This window comes from Engraulis encrasicolus, chromosome 18 (genome assembly GCF_034702125.1).
Source record: "Engraulis encrasicolus isolate BLACKSEA-1 chromosome 18, IST_EnEncr_1.0, whole genome shotgun sequence".
NCBI classification, from domain to species: Eukaryota; Metazoa; Chordata; class Actinopteri; order Clupeiformes; family Engraulidae; genus Engraulis; species Engraulis encrasicolus.
In genome coordinates, this window is record NC_085874.1 from 51,543,739 (window position 1) to 51,570,734 (window position 26,996).

At 43.7% G+C, this 26,996-nt stretch overlaps 2 protein-coding genes across 3 annotated transcripts; both read right to left on the minus strand.

Moving 5' to 3' along the window:
* Window positions 1-1,253: 1,253 nt before the first annotated feature.
* On the minus strand, window positions 1,254-10,603 carry LOC134469506 (putative methyltransferase DDB_G0268948). 2 transcript variants are annotated; one of them, XM_063223810.1, is made up of 6 exons: window positions 10,399-10,603; window positions 8,785-8,951; window positions 5,885-6,101; window positions 3,789-3,892; window positions 2,664-2,801; window positions 1,254-1,623 (listed from the first exon to the last, which is right to left on the minus strand). In XM_063223810.1, the coding sequence occupies exons 1-6, from the start codon at window positions 10,507-10,509 to the stop codon at window positions 1,536-1,538; spliced, it is 825 nt and encodes a 274-aa protein (XP_063079880.1). In that variant the 5' UTR covers window positions 10,510-10,603; the 3' UTR covers window positions 1,254-1,535. The 2 variants fall into 2 exon arrangements, with proteins under 2 accessions (XP_063079880.1, XP_063079879.1); XM_063223809.1 differs by lacking the exon at window positions 3,789-3,892 and adding an exon at window positions 3,935-4,038.
* A 3,182-nt stretch (window positions 10,604-13,785) lies between these two features.
* LOC134468698 (putative methyltransferase DDB_G0268948) lies at window positions 13,786-25,495 on the minus strand. The gene is made up of 6 exons (XM_063222584.1): window positions 25,385-25,495; window positions 24,397-24,563; window positions 16,669-16,882; window positions 15,895-15,998; window positions 14,911-15,048; window positions 13,786-14,107 (listed from the first exon to the last, which is right to left on the minus strand). The coding sequence occupies exons 1-6, from the start codon at window positions 25,493-25,495 to the stop codon at window positions 14,020-14,022; spliced, it is 822 nt and encodes a 273-aa protein (XP_063078654.1). The 3' UTR covers window positions 13,786-14,019.
* Window positions 25,496-26,996: the final 1,501 nt, after the last annotated feature.

Below are 26,996 nucleotides of genomic sequence, written 5' to 3' on the forward strand. Positions count from 1 at the left end.
TAACATTTTCATTGTTTTGTTTTACATCTATGTACTGCATTATTCGTAGGTAATCTCCAGTGTGAAGTATTGTCATCTACTCAGAGTAGTGAACATCAATGGGAAACAAAAATCATCAGATACAGGAGAATACAATGCCAATAAGAAGCGGGTCGTGAGATTTTAATAATTACAATTACAATTCTAATGTCATTTTCTCATTTGCAATTGGGATGGTGAATGAAAAATAGTCCCCCAAAAATTAGATTTTCTAATGGCCAGCACCTCCTGCAGCCATGAGTCTAGAGCAGTGGTGTTCAACCTTCAACCCTATTGCCTTCTATATTGTGTATTCCAATATGCCACCTTGCCTCCTCCACTTGTGCTTGTTTCCTCGTACCAGGAAGTAATATGTCATGATATCACTGATAACAGCATTATATTTCAATATCTTGCAAAAGCTCAATTGTAAAGTCTTTTTCTCATTTGCAATTGGGATGGTGAATGAAAAGCAGTCCCTCAAAAGTTGTTGTGGCTAGGCTGACAGCTGGGAAACTTTATTGTTTTCTCCACGGAGGAGGGGCCAGGAGGTGGTGCAAGGCCAAAAGCACAAGTGGAGGGAGCAAGGTCACATATTGTAACGCACTCAGTAACAATGTACAGTCAGTCATTATATCATTTTCCACGGCATACCAGATGACCTCTCATGGCACACCAGGGTTCCCTAGTTGTTGAAAAACAATCATGATAATTGATGAAGCCAACTGTGTCATGTGCTCCATTAGGGCCAATGCCTGAGAGGCCAAAGGGGCCGCCTCATCATCAATTAGTACGTTTGTTTTGATTAATGTTAGCAAAATAAAATAGGTAAACTAACAGGAGTGAGAACACACACCTGGCTACAATGAGCGGGGAAAAACATGAAACAAACAAAAATCTTCTAGGCCTTATAGTGTGTACTCTGTTGCACCAATGTAAAGCTATGTCTATACCGGTACTGAGCCGGTCTCGACCGTACAGGAACCAGCCTCCACGCCCCCTCTGGACCGAACAGGAACCAGCCTCCACGCCCCCTCTGGACCGAACAGGAACCAGCCTCCACGCCCCCTCTGCAGCCTCCACGCCCCCTCTGCAGCCTCCACCCCCCTCTGCAGCCTCCACACCCCCTCTGCAGAGCTGAATGGACACTGTGGTAGTAGTGCCGTTCCTGTTATGTCAACTTGGGTGCAGGAGAAGTCTAAAGCTAGGGGTGCATTCCAATCTGCAGACTTCCGTCCTCACTTGCCTGCTTGTGACCTCATGATGATGTCACTGACGACACAAAATTAATTCAATATCTTGCAATTACAATTACAATTCTAATGTCATTTTCTCATTTGCAATTGGGATGGTGAATGAAAAATAGTCCCCCAAAATTGCTCTGGCTAGGCTGACACCTGGGAAACTTTGTTTTCTCCAAGGAGGCTGGGCCAGGAGGCAGGGCGAGGCCACAAGCACAAGTGGAGGACGGGAGTGTGCATATTGGAATGTACCCTCTATGTGTTCTTCTGTTTCCTCTATGGCTTGCAGGCCAGCATGCAGTAGTATCTGACGGACATGAGAACTTCTGTGTCTGGAGATGACACCCCCATCGTCTTCATCAACCTGAACAGACAACACATACAAATAAAACATAATGTAGAACAGTAGTGAGGACTACTGCAGATCAGAAACAACCGGTTGATCATATTTAGAGTCTCATTGCAAAACGACATAACCACCATTTTTGTAACTTTTGCATTTCATTTTTGGAAATGACTATTCAGAAATCCTTTCATCTATGTGGGAATTCTTACAATTCAAATATTTTGAGAATATTGCCTACTCTTTAAACCTATATACGATGCATTTTGCAATGCAATGCAAAGGAACACCCAATACAAAAATGTCAATTTCCCAAAATGGATATACGTTTTGCACCAAAGCTCTTTATATTTAGACTTGATAGTGTTTACATCCTGGTGAGAATATATCCTCCCAAGCAGAAGCAGAACAATAACATCCAGGCCCCAAATACATACTGCCAAACCTTCCCCCTCTCTCTCTCTCCCAAACATTTCCCGTCTCTCTCTCCTGTACTAATACATATATATTTATTTATTTAAACTATATTTTTAGGGCTTTTCTGCCTTCATTCTTCGACAGGAAAGTGGAAGAGAGACAGGGAAGGATCTGCAAACGACCCGGACCGGAATTAAAGCTGAGTTACATTGCACTAGGGCTGCACGATATATCGGAAATGTATTGATATCGTGATATAACGGCTTGCGATACACGTATCGCAAAAGTTTTGCAAACAGTTTTTTCATTTTTAATAACAGAAAATTTGGTGAAAAGGTTAATGATATCGTGTATCGCATATTTTTCTAATATCGTGCAGCCCTACTAGTAACCCAGTGCCCCACCGCTAGGCCAAAATATTTTTAAATAATAACAACTTGTTGCCAGAGTCTCTTGTTCTGACCTGTGTGTGATGTCTCCCGTGAGATTCGACTTTGTTTTCATGGTATGTTCCTGACATGCGTCATGTCATTCTTATGACGGTTATATGACACCCTTATGTAGACTACGTCAAATAAACTTGTTGCCAGAGTCTCTTGTTCTGACCTGTGTGTGATGTCGTGGGAGAGGTGTGTGGCTCTGACCTGTGTGTGATGTCGTGGGAGAGGTGTTTGGCCTTCTCCGGGTGCTGTTGCAGCATGGCCTGGTAGGGGGAGAAGGACTCGATCATCCCGATGAAACTGGAGAGAGGAACGGTCTTCTTCAACCACATGCTCTCATGCCTGCGGATGGAGAGGAGACAAGCAATCAGTCAATTAATATTATTCATATAGCACATTATCATAAACAACTGTCATTCAAACTGTCATTCAATGTGCTACAAAGTAGAGAAAGAAGAACAAATAGATTGTATTGTAGATAGTAGATGTACCTAACTGCCACCAAAGCCAGTTGAAAATGAAACTGTTTCTAATTTATTTTTAGAACAAGAGACTGTTCTAACAAGTGAGACCAGTGGTGGGTAACCTGGATTCATTAGCTATAATCCAAAACCACACATTCCACACGACCAGATTTACCGGTCCAATTCAACCAGGTGATCATTCAACTGAGTGTGGAGATGAGATTAGATCACTTAATTAGTAGGCTACACAAAAGTAGATTTGATCTGCAGAGAAGTGATCTCCACTCTTCTTAAACATTTAGGACACATAACATACAAGCATTTCACACACTGGACATTAGACAATACCAAAAGCTGTGCATCCCATTGAAGAGACATGGAGTCACATAGTGACAAGGATAAGACATGATAGTAGATTGATACATAGATGTCCTACCATGCCTTGGTAGGGTATGCTATAGTGTTACAGGCCTTCTTGTAGATCTTAAATAAAGAGCGGGACAGCACTCCAAATTGTGTTTATTTCATATATTCTTGAGGAATGAGCACCCAGTTGTTTACTTTGTTTGAGTTGAGCGCGTTACACTTGTGTCTTCTTGTATATCTTACCATTCCTTGGTAGGGTATGCTATTGTGTTATAGGCCTCCTTGTATATCTTACCATTCCTTAGTAGTATGCTATTGTGTTATAGGCCTCCTTGTATATCTTATGCTATTGTGTTATAGGCTGCCTTACCATTCCTTGGTACAGTATGCTAGTGTGTTATAGGCCTCCTTACCATTTCTTGGTACAGTATGCTATTGTGTTATAGGCCTCCTTACCATTCCTTGGTAGGGTATGCTATTGTGTTATAGGCTGCCTTACCATTCCTTGGTAGGGTATGCTATTGTGTTATAGGCCTCCTTGTAGAAGTCCACTGAGCCTGTGCCCTGGCGCGGGCTCCAGTACGGTGTCAGGGCAGCAAGCAGCTGTTGGAAATGAAATATAAAATAATTCAGGTGATGTCCTACCATTCCTTGATAGAGTATGTTATTGTATCGTAGGCCTTCTTGTAGAAATCCATGGAGGTCGCTCCCAGGTACGGGTTCCGGTACGGCGTCAGAGCAGCAAACAGCTGGCGGAAGTTAAATATGAATTAATATAATATAAATTAAAATAATATAATGACATACAATTATTCAGGTGATGTCTTAGAAGTTGAATGTATAAGAAGTGAAATGGACAATAAAACAAATACCACAGGTGGAACAAACAAGGCTATGCATTTATTTTCATTGTATGTTGAAGGTAAAAGTATCGGTATCGGTACTCCCTATCGGCAAGTACAGAAATGAATGTACTCGTGCTCATATCGGTTTTCAAAAAAGATTGTGCATCCCTACACTATTCTCTTGTGCAATTTACACTATAGGCCTACACATTGAGATCTAAAGCAGCAATGACCATGGAAAACATGGGTCCCAACACTCTTCCAGTTAAGAACCACTGATTTACACTACACACATTCACACTGAGATTGAAAGCAGTGATGTCATATAATATTCCCATTTTATTATATGGTGTGACGTCATCGGTCGAATGCTCCATTCATTTCAACGGGGCTCCCCAACGTTCGCACGTCTGTTATTTTTCGATAACGGACGTGTTGGTCTATAACAGACCGCTGTCAATGGCAACAAGACTTTTCACTGCTAAAGCGACTTTTCAACAAGACTCTAATCAGCTGCTGTGATAGACAACACCTGTTGTCTTGGCTACCTAGCTGTTGCCTAGCGGTGTTCCACAACGGCACTGTTTTGTTTTGCGCAGCAACAATCTTAACATTAAATAGGCCTAAAGGAATGTCCCCGCCATGTGTGAATCTAAGTGTATCCATATAATAAGCGGGTTAACTTTCGGCGAGTCGGTCGCTTTGTGGAATAGCAGCACTTCAGAGAGAACAAGACCCCTCCGCTCCGCGTCGGGGTGTAAAGATTCTCTCTGTCGTGCTGCTATTCCACGGTAGCGACCTTCTCGCCGAACGTTAACCCTTACTTATCATCTGCCCTCCTTGCAAATCTCATTGAGTGCCTTGGCACAGTACCTCCATAGCTCAACCAAGGGCCACGTCTTTTTAAAAAATATATTTTTAGGGATTTTTGAGTCTAAGGACCTCCGCACTTCGGCTCCAACAAAGCACTGTTCTGCCAAAGTTCGATTCCATTGTTTTCAATACAACCCTGCACACAGACGCCGGTGTCCGCGAACATCCGTGGATGTCGGCTGGCGATTAGAGACGGGTTCTATTTTGTCTGAGCCGCCCATGGACTATCCATGCTCTGCTGCGGTGAACTTGTGCGCGGGGGTCGGAATTGCATCGGAAGCGAAAGTGCTCCACAGTGCTGTCGGAAACCGATGTGCGGAGGCCCTTGAGTGGTGATAGGACAGTACAGATGGGGCAGCCGTGGCCTAGTGGTTAGAGAGTTGGTCTTTCAATCTAGGGGTTGCAGGTTCGAATCCCCCCTGACCTCTCCCTACATCTCCAACCATGGCTGAAGTGCCCTTGAGCAAGGCACCTAACCCCACATTGCTCCAGGGACTGTAACCAATACCCTGAAAAATAATAGTTGTAAGTCGCTTTGAATAAATGATTGCGTCAGCTAAGTGTAATGTAATACAGATCATGACAGGAAGAGAGTGGGAAATGGGGCAGGGCGGGGACATGACCCAGGCTGGACTCGAACCCGGGGCCTCATGGGCATGCAAGCCCATATGGGGAGGGCTCAGCACACTGTGCCACATATATATATATAGTATATTTTACCTCCTTGCAGATGGCATTGAGTGTGTCTGCGTCTGTGTCTGCGTAGTATACATATATATATATTTAGTGATCTGACCTCCTTGCAGATGGCATTGAGTGTGTCTGCGTCTGCGTCCGGGTAGCTGAGCAGTATATATATATATATAGTATATTTTACCTCCTTGCAGATGGCATTGAGTGTGTCTGCGTCTGCGTCCGGGTAGCTGAGCTCCATGTCCAGGGTGTAGTTGAGGAGCGCCAGGCAGCCGCGGGGCTTCAGGACGCGGTCGGCCTCCTGCAGGAAGTGGGCGTGGTCAAACCAGTGGAACGCTGACATGGCGGTCACCAGGTCTACTGAGGCGTCCTCTAGAGGGAGCTGTTCAGCTGGGGATTCCCTGAGGACATAGAGGAAGAAAATAATAAGAATAAGAATAATATCTATCATAAACATAATAATAATAAACTGTTCAGCTGGACATTCCCTGAGGACATAGAGGAAGAAAATAATAATAATAATAATATCTATCATAAACATAATAATAATAATAAACTGTTCAGCTGGACATTCCCTGAGGACATAGAGGAAGAAAATAATAAGAATAATAATATCTATCATAAACATAATAATAATAAACTGTTCAGCTGGGGATTCCCTGTGAACACAGAGGAAGAAAATAATAATAATAATAATAATAATAATAATAATATCTATCATAAACATAATAATAATAAACTGTTCAGCTGGGGATTCCCTGTGGACATAGAGGAAGAAAATAATAAGAATAAGAATAATATCTATCATAAACATAATAATAATAAACTGTTCAGCTGGGGATTCCCTGTGGACATAGAGGAAGAAAATAATAAGAATAAGAATAATATCTATCATAAACATAATAATAATAAACTGTTCAGCTGGGGATTCCCTGTGAACACAGAGGAAGAAAATAATAAGAATAATAATATCTACCATAAACATAATAATAATAAACTGTTCAGCTGGACATTCCCTGAGGACATAGAGGAAGAAAATAATAATAATAATAATATCTAACATAATAATAATAATAAACTGTTCAGCTGGACTTTCCCTGAGGACATAGAGGAAGAAAATAATAAGAATAATAATAATGATATAACAGCAGGGCATTCCCTGTAGACATAGAACAGTGGTTCCCAACGTTTTTCTTCAGGGACTCATATTTTTACCATTGTAAGCTTTGGTGACCCAAACACGCGAGCGCCCGCACGAGAGAGAGTCACATGATACTCTGTTTCCTGTGAAAACTCATTAGTTATCATTTTATTCCTCAATTTGAATTTATAGAATACATGTTTAATGTATCACTTACATTTTGTTGCTTCTATGCATTGGTTTAAATGCTTTGTCATTTATTCAACATGGGCTATATATGGTATTAAAATTAAACACCTTAAAATCAAGAGGGCTTCGCGACCCACTGTGGATCTTTGGCGACCCATAGGTTGGGTCCCGACCCATAGGTTGGGAACCACTGACATAGAGGAAGAAAATAATAATAATAATGGTAATAACAGCTGGGCATTCTCTCTCTATCATAAACATAACAATAATAATAAACTGTTTAGCTGGGCATTCTCTGTGGAGATAGATAGATAGATAGATAGATAGATAGATAGATAGATAGATAGATAGATAGATAGAGAGAGAGAGAGAGAGAGAGAGAGAGAGAGAGAGAGAGAGGGGGAGGGAGGGAGAGAGAAGAGAGAGAGAGGGGGAGAGAGAGAGAGAGAGAGAGGAGAGAGAGAGAGAGGAGGTTCTACTGGAGACATTCCCTAGATCTCTTAGCTTTGAGTCTAGACCCTGTGTTTCCATTTTAACTCATAATTACAGTATACACATGACACTGTATACTTTCTCAAAAAGTAATTACAACGTTAGGCATACCATATGCAGTCTTTATACACTTTAACAGTTCATTTCTCTGTAATTAAAGTGATGCCACAGTTTCTGGAAACAATCTTTTTTTCTACCTTCCCTTGAGTTAAGTGATTGAGTTCTACCATTCTCTACTTCCAGCAGTTCAGAGTGGCAACACAGATTCTAGCCTGAAGCTACTGTATCATGTAATTACAATATAGTATAAACTGAACTATTGGAATCATATAGACCAGCTGAGCTCGCAATGCTACTGAACTATAGATTGATCTACAAGTAACATCATCAGACTAAGAGGACAGCTGGAAGAATGGTCTAATTACCAGAACTGGTGTGACATCACTTTCATTAATTGTAATGAATCATATTCATTTCCACCTCTATTACTGAGTGTCGATAAAACACAACAAGTTTACAAGTTACAGGTTCCTTACAGGTTCTTTTTTAGTCATTGATATGACCTGTGGGTGTTTGCTGTGAGGGACACAACTGAAGGAAGATATATAACTTGTGATTGCAGTAAACTAACGTGTCAGACGAAATAAAGTGTGATGGTAGTGGAGTTACCTGTAGGTGATGTTGTGTTGCTATGGTTACCTGTATGTGATGTTGTGTGCTGTGGCGTGTTGCTATGGTTACCTGTAGGTGATGTTGTGTGCTGTAGCGTGTTGCTATGGTTACCTGTATGTGATGTTGCTATGGTTACCTGTATGTGATGTTGTGCAGTGACGTGTTGCTATGGTTACCTGTAGGTGATGTTGTGTTGCTATGGTTACCTGTATGTGATGTTGTGTGCTGTGGCGTGTTGCTATGGTTACCTGTAGGTGATGTTGTGTGCTGTGGCGTGTTGCTATGGTTACCTGTAGGTGATGTTGTGTTGCTATGGTTACCTGTAGGTGATGTTGTGTGCTGTGGCGTGTTGCTATGGTTACCTGTAGGTGACGTTGTGTGCTGTAGCGTGCTGCTATGGTTACCTGTATGTGATGTTGTGTTGCTATGGTTACCTGTAGGTGATGTTGTGTGCTGTAGCGTGTTGCTATGGTTACCTGTAGGTGATGTTGTGTGCTGTAGCGTGCTGCTATGGTTACCTGTAGGTGATGTTGTGTTGCTATGGTTACCTGTATGTGATGTTGTGTGCTGTAGCGTGTTGCTATGGTTACCTGTAGGTGATGTTGTGTGCTGTAGCGTGCTGCGTGGCCATCTCCAGTTGTGCTGGGCTGACGTCAGTTCCCACCACTCTGGTGAAATGTGGAGCCAGTAGAACTGTACCCTGACCAGAACCACAGCCCACATCCACAGCCAGCTCCAACTCCTGGGGGGAACTCCTCTGGAAGGGGGCAGAGAGTGGGATTAAAAAGTTAGATATAGATTAGGCTGAGGAGGTCAGTTTGGATTGGGTTGGGGAGGACATACAACACTTATTAGCATTGGCTTGTGAACTAGACAAACCCTTCTAGCGGCCAAAAATACATTGCCTTGATATAGATTAGGCTACATGTCCCTGAGGTGTTCCCGCGCAGTCAGTCCCCCTCGGGGTCTCGAACTCGCCACCTCCTAGTCAACGCATCAGTTCGGGTATGGGAGGCACAGCAACATACTGCTGAGCTAAATGCCCAGTCCGATAGCTCAGTGGTATCGATATTGTATTAGACTTCGAGAGGGAGGTTTACTAAGAAACCCTTTCTAGCGACCAAAAATATTTCGCCTGTCAAGTTGGTCTAGCCCTGGTTCTTGTGAGATGGCCATGGCTACGGCTATCAAAAAGCGGTTGTTAGATTGATCATAGCGTAGGGATTTTTTTTACCACACAATGGTTAGGTCCCACTGGCAACCTTCAGCTATCTGACACAAGCAAGCGCAGCCCAGATTTAACTGTTCACATTTAGTCTGGCTCAACAGGCTAGGGTTTAGTCTGGCTCAACAGGCTTCATGGTTTTGAAGGAGTTTATTTAAGGACAGACAGGTGGGTGAAGAAGCTATACCTTCTGAAAAACGAATCCTACGGCGCTCTCCCAGATCTGTGAGTGGAGCTTGGTTCATTTGGGGCCCCAAACAAAATGTCAAAGGAGTGAACATTTGAAAAAAAAAAATGTCTGGTGGCAAGATGCACCTCTGCCCAGATCTGGGTGGAGCAGGCAGAGGGGTGTGGAACTACACTGATCTGGTGAGAGCCAGGATACCCTCAGCTACCTGAACTGAGCCATTCCAGACTAATATTTTCATGTTTAGTCTGGCTCACCAGGCTAGACACTCTGGGGTGCCGGAGCGAGTTTTTAAGTGGTGGTGCATTTTTTCCTGTATTTTATTCTTTATTTCTCAATAATGTTACTGCTGCTGCACTCCACTCATTTGCTACTGTCTGTAGTAAAATTGAGAAAGACTCATTTGGGGAGCACAAGAGTGGAGATGCGAATGCATTACTGCCTCCCCCTTTCCGGCACCTATATAGACACTTATGGTTCATATTTGATATGATCTTGGCACTTTGCCAATATTAATAAGCTACATAATACACACGCAAGACACCTTAATTGTTATAGATGTAAGCCATGCTTTTTCCACAATGACATGACCTATAGGCCTACTGTTATTACACAGTGATACCAACTATTTTATTTTCCTGTGATTGGCATTTTTCTATATGATTCCATAATTTTATTCCATGATTTCCGTGAAAGAGCCAGCAGATAAAATGCATACACTAGTCTTAATGGTAAATTGTAAATGGTTACAGGGATGATTCAATAACAGTTTCCAAATGCACCGCTACTCACGTGTTTGTGCAGAAAGTTTATGATCATATCGATGATCTCCTGCGATGGGGAGATCCGATACTTCCAGTAGGACTGCGCATGGGCCTTCCCTTCAAACAGCCGCACGCTCATACTCACAACAATTCCAAACTAGAAAACACCAAAAGGAGAAAATAAAGTCACTGCGAGATAACGGGCTGGTCACGCTCCTGATGTGATTGGAAACCAAAGTTTGGAGGGAGAGAAGGAGAGGAGAGGTAAGGAAACGTTTGAGGAAGCGGAGGTTAAGTCCAAAGGTGAATGTCCAAGTGGTAAATGTCACTGGCGCCGCTGATGTTTTATAGAAGATGATTTATAAAACTCGTCTTGTTGCAAAGCAAAAGCTCAGGCATGGGATTCGGTGCCCCACATTCCACGCTTCCTCATGCGTGACGCGTGATCAGTGTGTTGATGATTTGCTTTTGTTTTTGAGAGGATATCTCCGATTGGCTGGAGCTGAATATAATCTCCTTCAAGGGCCAATCAGCAGACACCAGAGAAGCACCACACACGCACGCACACATACACGCACGCACACGCGCAAACACAATTCAATGTATCAATTAACCCAGTGGTTCTTAACCTGGGGTGCGGGCACCCCCTGGGGGTGCGCCAGAGATTTCTGAGGGTGCACGAAATTTTGTTTGTGTTGAGGTTGTGACCAAAATTCTTATTCTAAACCTCATAATTAGGCCAAATCAAAAACAAATTAAAACATGTTTTGGACCTAATGTAAAGTAATTAAAGAAGTGATTAATGTCTAAAGCAAGAATCATTGTAATTATTCACTTTTTTGGTGCGTATACACGTATAGACGTTTGGTTTGGGGGTGCACGGCTTGTCTTGGGCAGAGTTTAGGGGGTGCTTCAAGAAAAAAGGTTAAGAACCACTGAATTAACCAGTATTTATTTTTGTTCTTTTTGCAAGACATGTCACTACGGATGACCAGAATTTCTTCATGAAGAATTCATATGTAAAAATATGTAGCATAAACGGCACGAAATTAAATGTAGAAAGCAGAGAGAGAGTCCGAGGCACTCCGAAGTAAAGTTAAAAGTCCTTTATTTATCTAGATGGGACATCAAGCCTTGACATCAACTCTCTCTCTCTCTCTCTCTCTCTCTCTCTCTCTCTCTCTCTCTCTCTCTCTCTCTCTCTCTCTCTCTCTCTGCACAACATTAAATGTCTGAAAAATGTGCCAAAACAAAACTTGCTTTGACAATCGTCTAAAAATATATTGCACAAAATAAAATTGAACATGAATGGGGAAAGTGTCAGTTTAATATAGCCTACTGTTTTTTATTAAAAGAGAAGTGCCTCATAACCACTGTTGGGAAAGTTACTCAAAAACTGTAATGCACTACTTATTACATGTTACTGCCATTTAAAAGTAATGCCTTACATTACAACATTACTTTTTTTTAAAAGTAAGGCATTACACTACTTTTGCATTACTTTTAGTTACTTTAGCCAAAATGACTGGAAATAAGGATTTGGCAATCTACAGTGCAAATCTATGAGGTGGCATGACTTTCACCTGCCATCCACAAGTCGTTTTGGAAGCCTGCAGACTGAAAACTAACATTTTCAGGAATTGCGTCTTACCCACATATAAAATAAGGCCTAAGCAAAATAAAAGTTTGGTTCCGGTTGGTTGTCAGGTTTGATCATCGTCCGGTCGGATTATTTTTTTTATTTCCTTTTTTTTCTTCTTTTTTTTATGTCCGACCCCCCAACCCCCCACATGCGCCAGATTTTGTTATGAACGTTGTTGAACAATGCCAAGGACGATAGTGGAGTTGAGGCTTGATAAGTACAGCTGAAGACAATGAAATATAATAAGCATTAATGAGCCAAGAGGCCTATAATATTTTATTTCAAATTGATTTATTTAAATTTTAGCGATGTTTAGTTGTACAAAAGTGAGGGGAGTGCAACTCCCCGGCCGGATAGCCTACCCTGCCATGTCCCCGTCTCGTGCGAATGGGATGATGCATCCCCTCCTTTCCTGACTAATTTGGTGGTGCTATGGCACCTCTTGAAATCGTAAAATTGTTTGTAGGCTACTGTTTTTCGACGTGGAAAGCGGTTTGGGTTTCAAGTACAGTGTGCATTTAACTTAGCCTAAATGTTCTTGGCGTCCTTATTTTCAATGGAGTCAAAGTAGTGGGCATATACCCATCTTGAAAACGAGCAAGCTGGATCTTCTGGATCGGTCATCCTTTGTCAGCCTGCCATTTCGAGAGACGAAGCGTGAAAGAGGAAGCAATGTTCTGCGGGAAACTTTAAAATCTCTGTGCGAACGTAGGTTATCGTAGGCAATAGCTGACCTCGCGGTGATCCGCGAACATTGTATAAAGAAAACAAAATACCCACACAAAATTTAGGTGAAAAAAATGCATTGTAATGTGCAAGTTACTTGCATTGTAACGAGGACATATTACCGATTTTTTCCCCTGTAATCAGTTACATTACTGCGTTACTCAAAAAGGTAATGCATTACAGTAATTAGTTACTTTTGTAACAAGTTACTCCCAACACAGAAAAGGGCCTACTCTAGCCTACTGTATTCAGTAGTTCAGCGAGGGTCATTTGAAAAGTGTAATCTGAAATCTGAAACATGACATACATATATGCCCTCAGCGATGCCCAACTCCCATTGCAGCATTCCCCAATTCACGATGCTATGAGAATGTAACCCTCATCCTAGCACAGCAACATGTGCCTGAAATCACAACAGTCCTCCAGGACTTGTGGACATACAATGCCCATTGCATGTTTGTATGAATAATAATAATAACAACAACAGTGATACTGATAATAATAATAATAATTATAATAATAATAATAATAGTATTGTTAAACACAGCGAAAACAAAAGGGCTTCATAGCTCCGGTGCTCGGGCGCGACATGTGCCTGAAATCACAACAGTCCTCCAAGCCTTGTGGACATACATGTACTGCATATAAATTATATTTTGAGGCCCTACCGTGGCTGATATGGTAGGGCACTCGTCTACCATGCGGCCGACCCAGGTTCGATTCCCGGCCCGGGTCCTTTGCCCGCCCTTCGCCATTTCTCTCTCCCAACTTGCTTCCTGTCTATACTTCATTGTCATGTCTGAGAAAAAACGCTAAAAGGCTTGTAAAGCCCCCCAAAATACTTTAAAATTACATTTCGTTGTCTTCGTCTTTCTCTTAATATTGTTGTTGTTGGTGTTGTCGTTGTTGTTTTTGTTGATGTTATTATTATAATTGTACATGTATAAGAGAAAGAAACACAGCGAAACCAAAAGGGCTTCATAGCTCCGGTGCTCGGGTGCAGTAAGAGAACTCCAGTCATGTTATTAATTATTTATATGTTGTTTATTGTGGACACAATACAGTACAGTAGCCTTCGACTGGCTGCAGTCCACAGCAAGCAAGTGCACACTGCACACAAAGAAATTGCATGTATGCCTCACCCGTGCAAGTTGTTGTTTGGACTGTTGATCACTGTAACACTTTTATAAATCACGACTTTTATAAATCAGTTTGTCAGAAAAGTGAGAGTCAGTCATGTTGTTTCCTGCTAACATTGCTGAAAAACTGGCTATCATTGCCTTAAGGTTTGCAGGCCAGCAGACCAGAGTACCTGACAGACAGGAGCAGCTCAGTCTCTGGACATGACACTCCCATGGCCCTCATCAACCTGAAGAGAGGAGAGGAGAGGAGAGGAGAGGAGAGGGGAGAGGAGATGGAGAGGAGAGGGGAGGAGAGGAGAGAAGAGAGGAGAGGAGAGGAGAGGAGAGGAGAGAGGAGGAGAGATGAGGAGGGGAGGGGAGTGGAGAGAGGAGAGGAGAGGAAAGATGAGGAGAGGAGAGGAGAGGAGAGGAAAGGAGAAGGAGGTTTTCCCGCCTAATCCTGGATCACATTGACCTTTGACCCAAGAGCAGCCAGCTGAAATCTTTTTGGGTTAACTTCCTGAAGGGACTGAGCACGCCTCTGACACAATGAACTTTGGTCATGATGTTGTGTTACTTATTAAACTCAGTCTGTGCTCATACAGTACAATGTTAACACCCTCTCACCTTTCAGTGGAGCCTGGTATGTGTCCGTATGTCTAACACAAAATATTCTGTGGCTGTTCAAAAACTGTCGAAAATTGTTTAGAATGCCTGGGAGTTGACAGGATAAATTCCAAACTCATTGTGGGAGTCAATGTATTAAATTCAGTCAGTGCTCATACAATGTTAACCCCTCACCTCACCTCACCTCACCACACCTCTCCTCTCCTCTCCTCTCCTCCCCTCTGCTCTCCTCTCCTCTCCTCTCCTCTCCTCTCCTCTCCTATCTTCTCCTCTCCTCTCCTCTCCTCCCCCACCCTCTCCTCTCCTCCCCTCTCCTCTCCTCTCTCCTCACCTCTTCTCACCTCAATGTTAACACTGTGACCTCACCTCACCTCAATGTAAAGACCTCACCTGTGTGTGGTGTCGTGTGACAGTGTGACCTCACCTGTGTGTGATGTCATGTGACAGCTGATTGGCCTTCTCGGGGTCGTCCTTCTGCATGGCCTGGTAGTTGGATAGTGACTGGATCATCCCCATGTAATGGGAGAGGGGAACCGTCTTACGCACCCAGAGCTCCTCATGCCTGTTAACATTATGGGGAAGAAGGAACACACACAACACTGTCATGAAGGAACACACTGCACTGTCATGAAGGAACACACTACACTGTCATGAAGGAACACACTACACTGTCATGAAGGAACACACTACACTGTCATGAAGGAACACACTGCACTGTCATGAAGGAACACACTACACTGTCATGAAGGAACACACTACACTGTCATGAAGGAACACACAACACTGTCATGAAGGAACACACTACACTGTCATGTGTATTTACTCAGAAGGAACACACTACACTATCATGAAGGAACACACACAACACACACACACTACACTGTCATGAAGGAACACACTACACTGTCATGAAGGAACACACAACACTGTCATGAAGGAACACACACAACACACACACACAACACTGTCATGAAGGAACACACTGCACTGTCATGAAGGAACACACAACACTGTCATGAGTATTTACTCCACCATAACACTGTAGAGATAGATAGATAGAGTTTAACTGTAGAATAAAAAGAAAAAAAGAAAAATATGTGCATGAATAACAAGCGAATGTATGTACCAGTGTGTACTATGTCACATTATTTGATGTCATGTAATCATGATAGTTGAGGGATCTAATCGTATTACCAGAGAGAGTAGAGAGAGAGAGGTTCCATTGGCCCATTGTTTCCTGGTTCTATTATGGCCCCCCTTAGGCAGACCTAGGCAGACCTAAGGACTGTTCTATTCATTGTAGAAGCATTATGACACGCCCCTTTAGGCAGACCGGAACCTGGTCGCGTTAGGTGCCCATAGAAACCTATTATGTTGGCATATCTCTATAGAATATCTCTGGTATTACCATTCCTTGTCAGGGTACTCCAGTTTGTCGTAGGTTCCCTTGTAGCGGTCGCGGCAATTGGCGCCCAGGTAAGGGTTCCGATACAGTAGCAGGGCCGCATACAGCTACAACAGGACACACACGTATAACGCCTGTAAGCTAACGGGACACATACACATTTAACGCCTGTCAGATAACCTGTTCAACCCATTGTACAGATCCTCTCTTATAACCTTATTGTCACCACAGTTGTGAAGTCCTTATCTCTCGATAACGTCATGTCAATGTTGTTATGATGTCATTGAATCCTTTCAGCAAAGATTTAATAGGCCGGCTGATGGGCCCATCTGCCCAAAATAGGCTACTAACCTTTAACATGTGTCTACAACTATGAGGCTACTAGCCGACATTAGTCTAAAGTTGCCTGAGCTATCCGAACGAAAGTTCTGTGGGAGCATTAAATGGGCCGGGTAATAACTAAAGTGGTAGGCTAATAAGGTAATAAGGTAATGTGTGCCCTTTCGCCTGTGGAACACAATTCGTGAAGAGAAAATACTTATATTTCACTATACTGCGATTGTTATTCTGGTGACAACTGTATTTTTTACTACTGATAGGGCTAAATTAAACATGAACTTGAACTTGAACTTGATAAGGGAGACCAGACCATGTCTTAACCTGTTATTAATATTTGCCTTTGGGAATTGGCTTTTTTTGAGAGGCAGAGAAACACTATATTTCCAAAAATATTGACTTTATTTTGGTAATATGGCGTAGCTTATTTTGTCATCTCACCTCCTTGCATATGTCATTGAGTGCGTGGGAGCAGTCTCCGTAGCTGAGCTCCATGATGATGCTGTAGTCCAACAGCACGAGGCATCCGCGAGGTTTCAGGACGCGATCCGCCTCCTTCAGGAAGCGCGCGTGGTCAAACCAGTGGAACGCCGCTATGCTGATCACCAGGTCCGCCGAGCCGTCTGCCATGGGGAGCTGTTCAGCAGGGCATTCTCTGTGGACATAGATAGATAGATAGATAGATAGATAGATAGATAGATAGATAGATAGATAGATAGATAGATAGATAGATAGATAGATAGATAGATAGATAACTGGTTAAATGTAAGTGAAGATGTACACTGTAAGAAAATTCCTCTGCAAAATAACGGCAGTTACTGGCAATTATATTTACCTGTAATTCTACTGTTATTTCACACCAAACATCAAATACAGCTCAGAGCTGTTTAATGTATCACAGTATATAACATTTTTGTCAGCAGCAATTGAACTGTTAAATAACAGTACTCTACAGCAGTGTTTCTCAACTGGTGGGTCGCGACCCAAAAGTGGGTCGCGGAGGGGTCATGGGTGGGTCGCGGTGCCTTGGTGTAAAAAAAACAACATAATTCTAAAAAAAAAAAAATGCCAACTTTTCCTGCAACAATTTACAACTTTTATTTTGATAGGCTACTGAACTCTGTGTCATCTGTTGTCATACATACAATCTGAATGTTTATGCGAGATAGATAGTGTGCAACCAGTCATCCGAGTCTTGGTTACATTTTGAGAACTGCATTGATTGACTTGAACGCTAAAAAATTTGGGTCACGACCGAATGAGAGTGGAAAATGGTGGGTCCCAAGACTGTTCCAGTTGAGAACCACTGCTCTACAGAACGTTTACAGTATTAGTATTGTTAAACTAAGTGCTCTACAATATTTATACAGTAGTATAAGTAAATTAACAGTACATTTCAGTTAAAAAGTTGAATTGCACTGTGAGATGACAGGCAAATACTGGGTCATAGTTGCATTCATGAATATGGCCATGGCAACTTCCCACCCCACCCATCATTCTCCATAACTGTGGTACCCTGGCCATGTTACCACCCCACCCTCCCATCGTTCACCATGACTGGAGTGCCTTGAGCATGATACTATGGGGCTATGCTTTATTGAGATAATGGTTTGTGTTGGTCCTTTGAAAGTGTGGGCATGAATACAATTTCAGAGTACGTAGTACTATGTTAAAATGACATGGGAGTGTGCGAGTTGGGCTTTTTACTGTATCTCTTGATGAGCCAATGATGAATAAAGCATTGGTCAGTCTTTAAAAACGTCATTTGCACCAAGTAGCACAGCAAACAAGCAGCACTACAAGCTAGCTCTCAAAGCAATGCCTAATTTGCAGCAGGCACATTATATGCAACAATGCCACAAATGATGCCACATACAGAAAGCTTTCACAAAAGAGGAAAGTATGCAAGCATGTAAGCATGTAAGCAAGCTTGTAGGCAAGCAAGTGCTATGCTGTGCCATGCAGGCCAGCCAGCAGGCAGGTAAGCAACTGAAGTGTTGATAGTCCAGATTTATATACAGGTGCAAGGGTACCATGTGACCAGAGTCATCAGGCCCTTGGCAGGTGAAGGCCGTAATTGAATAATGGCATAACAGCTGTGATGTATTGAAACGTGATTGGGGTTTGGGTAATTGGGAAGTCTAATTAAGGAACACCTGACACCTGTATGTTGCTTCCTGCTTAACCTGAAGTAAAGACACAACTCACAGCAAAAGGGCTGACTGTCTCTGTGTGCGTTATTCTCTGTGAAAATACACCACAGAAAACTGGCGACGAGGATAAAAACCGTAATTCGGAAGGATGGCTTTAATTGGGACAATAGGAGAATTTGTCCCGAAGTCGGAGTCCTGGACGGCGTATGTTGAAAGAGTGGAGCAGTTCTTCCTAGCGAATGAAATTGCAGAGGAGAAACAGGTGCCCACATTGTAGAGCGTAATGGGACCGACAACTTATGGACTTTTAAGAAATTTAGTGCAGCCAGCTAAACCGAAGGACAAAACATATGACGAAATAGTAACAACATTGACCACTCATTTTGAGCCTGAACCCCTATTGATAGCAGAGAGATTCCGTTTCAATCGCTGTAATCAGAAGCCAGGTGAGAGTGTCACTAATTACGCAGCTGAGCTGAAGCAGTGCGCAATGCATTGCCAGTTTGGTGCGACGCTGGATGACGCGCTACGGGATCGCTTTGTGAGTGGCATAAGAAATGAAGCGAGCCAGCGCAAATTGCTTTCGGAAGCGAACTTAACTTTTGCCAAGGCGTTCGAGCTTGCTGTAAGTATGGAGACGGCCGCAAAGGATGCCGAGCAGCTCCAGAGACCAGACGCCGGTGCGGAGGCCGTGCACAAGGTGGAGACGCGTCCCTTCAACTCGACGGGGAGGAAGTGTTACCGGTGCCACGGGAAAAATCACAGTTCTGAGATGTGCTACTTCAAAGACGCGAAATGCCACGGGTGTGGAAAAACCGGGCATATTAAAACAGCTTGCAGAGCTACAACTGCTGCTCAACCAAATAGGAGACGCCAGGAAACAGAAAGGAACACAAAATATGTGGAAGCAGAAGATGATGAATTGCCAATGTTCACACTAGCCAGTGAAGCCTGCAAGCAACCTTTCAAAACACACTTTAAAGTGGATGGCCAAGACATCGAGATGGAAATCGACACTGGCGCGGCCGTGAGTATTATCTCTGAAAAAATGTACTTGACGCAATTCCCAGAAAGGCCGCTAGATGTCGCTAGTGTCAAGCTAAAAACATACACGGGGGAAACTATGCCAGTGTTAGGTCAGTTTGAAGCCACAGTTACCTATAAAGTGAAAGCCGTGAAAGCCCATTGGGAAACTCCAACTCCCATTGTCATTGTGACACAGCACTCCACAGCACACAAGTGCACAAGCAGAAAAGAGAGCAGCTACCACTAATTGTAGTGAAAGGTGCTGGCCCTGCATTATGTGGCAGAAATTGGCTACATAAAATTACACTGGATTGGAAGGAAATAAAACATGTGAGTGAGATGCATGAGCCAAGGTCCATAGATGAAGTGCTTCAGTTACATTCAGAAGTGTTTAAAGAAGAACTGGGCACACTGCATGGCTTCAAAGCCAAAATTCTTGTAAATCCAGATGTCCCCCCAAAGTTTTGCAAGAGCCGCCCATTGCCATTTGCCATGAAAGCCAGGGTGGATGCCGAACTAGACCGGCTGGAGAAGGCAGGCATAATATCACCAGTTAAGCATAGCGAGTGGGCTGCACCAGTAGTGCCTGTAATCAAGAAAGACAATACAATTCGCCTTTGTGGAGATTACAAATTAACAGTTAATCAAGCTGCCAATACTGAAACTTACCCCCTGCCTCGCATTGAGGAGCTGATGGCGACCTTAAGTGGAGGAAAAATATTCTCAAAGATTGACTTGGCTTCAGCATACCAGCAAGTGCTACTGGAGGAGGAGTCAAAAAAGCTGTTGACCATCAACACACATCGAGGTCTCTTTGTGTACAATAGGTTAGCTTTCGGAGTTAGCTCTGCCCCCTCCATTTTTCAACGCATTATGGAGAACCTCCTAAAAGATCTTGATGTAGTTACCTATTTAGATGATTTACTTGTAACAGGAAAAAATGAACATGACCATGTGCAGAAGTTACAAAAAGTGCTTCAGAGACTCCAGGAGTGCGGCCTAAGAGTGAAGAAATCCAAATGTGAGTTCGGAAAAAAGGAGATTGAATACCTGGGCCATGTACTGGATAGCCAAGGCCTTCATCCATCCCCAGAAAAGGTAAAGGCCATCAAGGAGGCCCCAGCGCCCTCCTCAGTGAAAGAATTGAGAGCATTTCTAGGCCTAGTCAATTACTATGGCCGGTTCATGCCCAACCAAAGCACCCTATTGGCCCCACTCTACAAACTGTTAAAAGACCACACTGAGTGGGAGTGGACGAAACCACAGCAAAAAGCCTTTGAGGCATGCAAAGAATTGTTAGCAAGTGACCAGGTGCTAATGCACTACAATCCAGACTTGCCTCTTGTACTGGCCTGTGATTCATCAGCCTATGGCATAGGGGCTGTCATTCAACATGGAATGCCGTCAGGAGAAAAGAGGCCCATTGCATAAGCCTCTCGTACGCTGAACCCTGCTGAAAGAAATTACTCACAAATAGAAAAAGAGGGGCTGTCAGTGATATTTGGAGTTAAAAAGTTCCACCAGTACTTGTGGGGGCGGAAATTTAAAATAGTGACTGACCACAAGCCCTTGCTGACTCTTTTTGGAGAGCACAAATGTCTGCCCACTATGGCTGCAGCACGGATTCAAAGATGGGCCATCATACTGTCTGCTTATGATTATACCATTGTGTACTGTGCATCTGAGAAACACAGCAATGCAGATGGACTGTCAAGAGTCCCTTTACCAGAGACAAGTGATGCCGGCACAGCAGCCATCTCGGAGAGCATTCATGCACTGTTAGCAGAGCACCTAGAACAAGCACCCGTGGATGCTGACCAGGTGGCACGCGCCACACGACAGACTGCGTGCTGTCCAAGGTCCTGAAATTCATCATGGATGGCTGGCCGGCGGTCGTGGATTCTACTCTGAAAGCCTTCCACTCACGCCGATATGAACTGTCCACTGAACGGGGATGTGTCCTATGGGGCACCAGGGTCGTGCTACCAGAGAAACTGAGAAAGCTCGTCAAAAAGGAGCTGCACTCGGGACACCCGGGTATAGTGAAGATAAAAGCTCTCGCACGCAAGTACGTGTGGTGGCCCAAGATTGATGAAGATCTAGAACAGGTATGCAAAGCCTGCGAGCCTTGCCAGTTGGAACAACGGAAGCCTCGGCAGGTACCATTACATCCATGGGAGTTTCCAGGCCAGAGCTGGAGAAGACTACACATAGACTTTGCTGGCCCCTTCCTAGGTCACACTTTCATGATAGTGGTGGATGCATACTCCAAGTGGCTGGAGGTGTTCAGAATGCCATCCCTTACCTCACAAGCCACCATCACCAGACTGCGTAGGCTGTTTGCAGCATACGGCCTTCTGGAGCATGTTGTTACAGATAACGCAACGCAGTACACGTCTGAGGAATTCAAAACCTTCATGAGGCAGAATGGAATTCTACACTCCACCAGTGCCCCGGGTCACCCTGCTAGCAATGGTCTCGCCGAAAGGTATGTGCAAACATTTAAAAATGGAATTAAGAAACTTGGACAGACTTCCATGGATATAGAGGACAAGATCTCTGTGTTTCTAATGCAATACCGCTGTACTCCTAACTGTACTACAGGCCAGTCGCCTGCTGATTTGTTTCTGAACAGGCACATGCGCACCCGCCTGGACCTGATTCATCCTGACACAGCGCTCACAGTTCGAAAGAAGCAGTACATGCAGAAGTTCTACCATGATCGGCGAGCAGTGAGTAGATCTTTTTCTCAGGATGACCCTGTGTATCTTCAAAATACAGCAGGGGGAAGAGAGAAATGGATTCCAGGAGTGATAATGAAGCAAACAGGACCAGTGTCTTACAGAGTTCAGGGGACAGACAGAGACATTACCTACAGGAGACATGGGGATCAGTTGCGGTCTCGTGTCGCAGCCGATGAGCTGGATCTGAATACGGACTGTACACCTGCTGACCTTGCCGACCAGCCCACATCCGACCAGCCCAGTGAGAAGCTGGACATGCCAGCAGATGATGGTCCCCTGCACATGGACAGCGAGGTGCCCGCTGCCTCTCCAGACTTGCGTTACCTTGGCAAGAATGGATTCCACATTGGACTGCTTTCGTATAGTGTGCTACTAGTTTAAAAAAAAAAAAAGAAAAAAAGATGCAAAAAGAAAAAGGAAAAAAAAGACATTTGGGTTTTGGGGGTGTTGGGTACACTGATGTATTAAAGTTCATTATTGCTGAAGTAACAAAGTTTTTTTATTTTAAAAGGGGGGTGATGTGATGTATTGAAACGTGATTGGGGTTTGGGTAATTGGGAAGTCTAATTAAGGAACACCTGACACCTGTATGTTGCTTCCTGCTTAACCTGAAGTAAAGACACAACTCACAGCAAAAGGGCTGACTGTCTCCGTGTGCGTTATTCTCTGCGAAAATACACCACAAGGGTCATCAGGCCCTTGGCAGGTGAAGGCCGTAATTGAATAATGGCATAACAGCCCTACTCAGGTGAGGCCAGGTACTGATTAGCAGATTGGTTTAGATGGGGCTGCTTGTTGCAAGAGTGTTCAAGTTCTTAAAATCTTAAAATTCTGAAAATCATCATACTGTGCTGCATCAAACACTTTTTAAGTATTGTAGTTTCCTTAGAAATTGTTTAATGCTTGTTAGTATCAGAGAATCTTTAACCAGTGAGAATGACTTAAGTTCTTCAGGTGGTAGGCTATTGCAGCTTGATGGCGATCACGGACAAGTGGAGGATGAATGGGTTTCAATGGTGCTGCCTAAAATATCTTGGTTGCTTCCACAACGGCCAATGCTGCTATTGTGCAGTACTTTCTGTTTATGCTCAATACTTGACTCAAAGTAATATTTTCACAGTAGCTGTCTGTTTTTTCAAAAAACAGTAGAATGCTGTTGCAGAATTGCCGTAAATGAACAGCTATTTTTTACAGTGTAACATTGAGATATCCTAACTGTAAAGGAAGCATGATGGTGAGTTACCTGTAGGTGATGTTGTGTGCTGTGGCTTGTTGCTATGGTTACCTGTAGGTGATGTTGTGTGCTGTGGCGTGTTGCTATGGTTACCTGTATGAGATGTTGTGTGCTGTGGCATGTTGCTATGGTTACCTGTAGGTCATGTTGTGTGCTGTAGCGTGTTGCTATGGTTATCTGTATGTGATGTTGTGTGCTGTGGTGTGTTGCTATGGTTACCTGTAGGTGATGTTGTGTGCAGTAGCGTGTTGCTATGGTTACCTGTAGGTGATGTTGTGTGCTGTGGCGTGTTGCTATGGTTACCTGTAGGTGATGTTGTGTGCTGTGGCGTGTTGCTATGGTTACCTGTAGGTGATGTTGTGTTGCTATGGTTACCTGTAGGTGATGTTGTGTGCTGTAGCGTGTTGCTATGGTTACCTGTAGGTGATGTTGTGTGCTGTGGCGTGTTGCTATGGTTACCTGTATGTGATGTTGTGTGCTGTGGCGTGCTGCTATGGTTACCTGTAGGTGATGTTGTGTTGTGGCGTGACCTCTGACCTGTAGGTGTTGCTATGGTTACCTGTAGGTGATGTTGTGTGCTGTGGCGTGTTGCTATGGTTACCTGTAGGTGATGTTGTGTGCTGTGGCGTGACCTCTGACCTGTAGGTGTTGCTATGGTTACCTGTAGGTGATGTTGTGTGCTGTGGCGTGCTGCTATGGTTACCTGTAGGTGATGTGTGCTGTGGCGTGTTGCTATGGTTACCTGTAGGTGATGTTGTGTGCTGTGGCGTGTTGCTATGGTTACCTGTAGGTGATGTTGTGTTGCTATGGTTACCTGTATGTGATGTTGTGTGCTATAGCGTGCGGCTATGGTTACCTGTATGTGATGTTGTGTGCTGTAGCGTGCTGCTATGGTTACCTGTATGTGATGTTATGTGCTGTGGCGTGTTTCTATGGTTACCTGTATGTGATGTTGTGTGCTGTAGCGTGCTGCTATGGTTACCTGTATGTGATGTTGTGTTGCTATGGTTACCTGTAGGTGATGTTGTGTGCTGTAGCGTGCTGCGTGGCCATCTCCAGTTGTGCTGGGCTGACGTCAGTTCCCACTACTTTGGTGAAATGTGGACCCAGTAGAACTGTACCCTGACCAGAACCACAGCCCACATCCACAGCCAGCTCCAACTCCTGGGGGGAACTCCTCTGGGGGAAGGGGGGCGTAGGGTGGGGGTCATGGAGCATGTCATGTTTGTCATATTTGTTCAAAAGTTCTATTGCCTCTATATCAGGGGTGGGGAACCTATGTCTCGAGGGCCATTTACGGACGTTTTATTCGGCCCCGAAATAGTTTTAATGTCAAGTAGCTTCACATGAAATACTAGCCTGGTGAACCAGCGCCACCCGCTGGACGGCAAAATGTTTTGTCTACGGGTGGGTCTGGCCTTGCATAATGACTCAATGAAGCCAGAATGCCAGGAATCTGGCAAACCAATTACAACGCAAAGATGTGTTTTGAATCAAAGCGGGCAGGGTTTTGAGGGAAGGTTGTTCTCATCAACAATCTTCGGATGTATTATGCATCGAGGCCAGACTAAATTAGACATCCACATTTAGTCTGGTTTATCAGGCTAATGAAATATAACATATTTTGTAAAGGAATCTTAGAAATTATTTGCAATACAATTAAGTTATATTCCCGGGGACCAAGAGAAGGTGGGGTCTGTTGTAAAACTGACCGCCTTCAATATAGGCCTAAAGTGAAGGGGAAATCCTGGTTTGTGTTCATAGTACGGCCCCCGGAAGACTTTTACGGCCCTTGGAGGAGTTTGAAGTGGCCCCTCAAATGTAAAAGGTACCCTGCTCTATATAAACATTCTCTCTCTCTTAATGAAAACTGTGTAGTCTGAATTATTATTGTGATTGAGGATGACAAAGAGAATTCAATAATAACAGTACTTTTATTTCATTGAGATATAGTACAATATTACACATTTTTAATATTATGATTATGACCCACTACTCACGTGTTTCTGTAGAAAGTTTATGATCATATCGATGATCTCCTGCGATGGGGAGATCCGATACTTCCAGTAGGACTGCGCATGCTCCTTCTCATCAAACAGACGCACGATCATATCTACAACAATTACAACCAGAAAACGCCAAACGGAGAAAATTAAGAGACTGGAAAATAAGAGGAAACAGGGAGACAGCTCACAATCCTGCAGTGATTGCACCAAAGTGCGTTTTGGAGAGAGAGGAGGGGCCAGAAACCCTCACAGTGTAGAAACCAGAGCACAAGAGAGAGAGAGAGAGAGAGAGAGAGAGAGAGAGAGAGAGAGAGAGAGAGAGAGAGAGAGAGAGAGAGAGAGAGAGAGAGAGAGAGAGAGAGGGAGAGAGAGAGAACCCAAGTCCAGCCAAACAAAGTAAAAGGAAAAGAATCACGTGACACTCAAGATCAAGTAGACTAGTTCAGGTTCCCACAGAAGTGTGTCTTTGAGGAAACAGTTTCAGAAGAGACAGAAGAAGAAAAAGGGAGGAAAGAGAGTGGAAAGAGAGAGGAGAGACAGTGGAAAGAGGGAGGAGAGAGGGAAGAAAGAGGGAGGAGAGAGGGAGGAAAGAGAGAGGAAAGAGGGAGGAGAGAGGGAAGAAAGAGGGAGGAGAGAGGGAGGAGAGAGGGAAGAAAGAGGGAGGAGAGAGGGAGGAAAGAGAGAGGAAAGAGGGAGGAGAGAGGGAAGAAAGAGGGAGGAGAGAGGGAGGAGGGAAGAGGTCTCTCTCTGGTCAGGTGACTGGGCTGGAGTCTAAGAGGCCAATCAGCTTTGCACAGTTTCAAAACAAACACCACCAGTTCACAAGAACTAGGCAATCGGCACACAGAGCCGTGCAAAAAAGTGTTAAAGCAACAACTACAGTAAGATGTAGTGCGTCTTCAGCACATTAGGCTACAGTCTAACTGGCGTCTTATGCAGAACAGAGTTCATCGTCGCGGGAACCTTTGATCTGGTGCCTCGCATTCCTTCCTCCCCCTGCCGCCAACTCAGGGGTGGAGCTAGCCATTTTGGGGGGCTAGGCAAAATATAAACATGGGGCCCTCAAAAATCATTATGTTGATAAAAAAGTCTTGTGTTTTGGCTGCTATTTTAGTGCTTTGTCTCATATATATCTTCAATTTATTCATTCATTCATCGGCAATAATGACGTTTCGACCTCTCGGTCTTCCTCAGATTCCAAGACCGAGAGGTCGAAACGTCATTATTGCCGATGAATGAATGAATAAAAAAGAAGAAAAAATAACTTCAAGAAGAAAAATCCAAAGAAGTGTGCGAACCTTTTTTCAAATAATACGTAATTTTTTTTTGTTCAGCACCAGGGATTGTGCACAAGTGACTCTCTACAACACATTAAGATCAAGCCTACTTTTGTGTGTGTTTACCGCTACCCGTGTGACAGTTGGGGCCCCACTGGTGGACATTTTGGTCAGGGCCCTTGGCAATTGCCTTGGTTTGCCAAACGTAAACGTAAACCGTAACAGAGAGGGAGAGAGTAAGAAACTGTTGGTATTATTATATTATGAAGTGCACAGGAAATATACAGAGCAATAAGCCCAGGTGCTAAGTAGGGTTCGTCGTTTTTTTC

Coding starts and splice junctions, on each gene's coding strand:
- LOC134469506 (XM_063223810.1), bottom strand. CDS start 10,509: ATGAGCGTGCGGCTGTTTGAAGGGAAGGCCCATGCGCAGTCCTACTGG. Junction 6,102..8,784: donor GCACACAACATCACCTACAG/GTAACCATAGCA, acceptor CTATGTCCTCAG/GGAATCCCCAGCTGAACAGC. Junction 1,624..2,663: donor TCCCACGACATCACACACAG/GTCAGAGCCACA, acceptor TTGTCTGTTCAG/GTTGATGAAGACGATGGGGG.
- LOC134468698 (XM_063222584.1), bottom strand. CDS start 25,495: ATGATCGTGCGTCTGTTTGATGAGAAGGAGCATGCGCAGTCCTACTGG. Junction 15,999..16,668: donor TCAATGACATATGCAAGGAG/GTGAGATGACAA, acceptor GTCCTGTTGTAG/CTGTATGCGGCCCTGCTACT. Junction 15,049..15,894: donor GAGTACCCTGACAAGGAATG/GTAATACCAGAG, acceptor TAATGTTAACAG/GCATGAGGAGCTCTGGGTGC.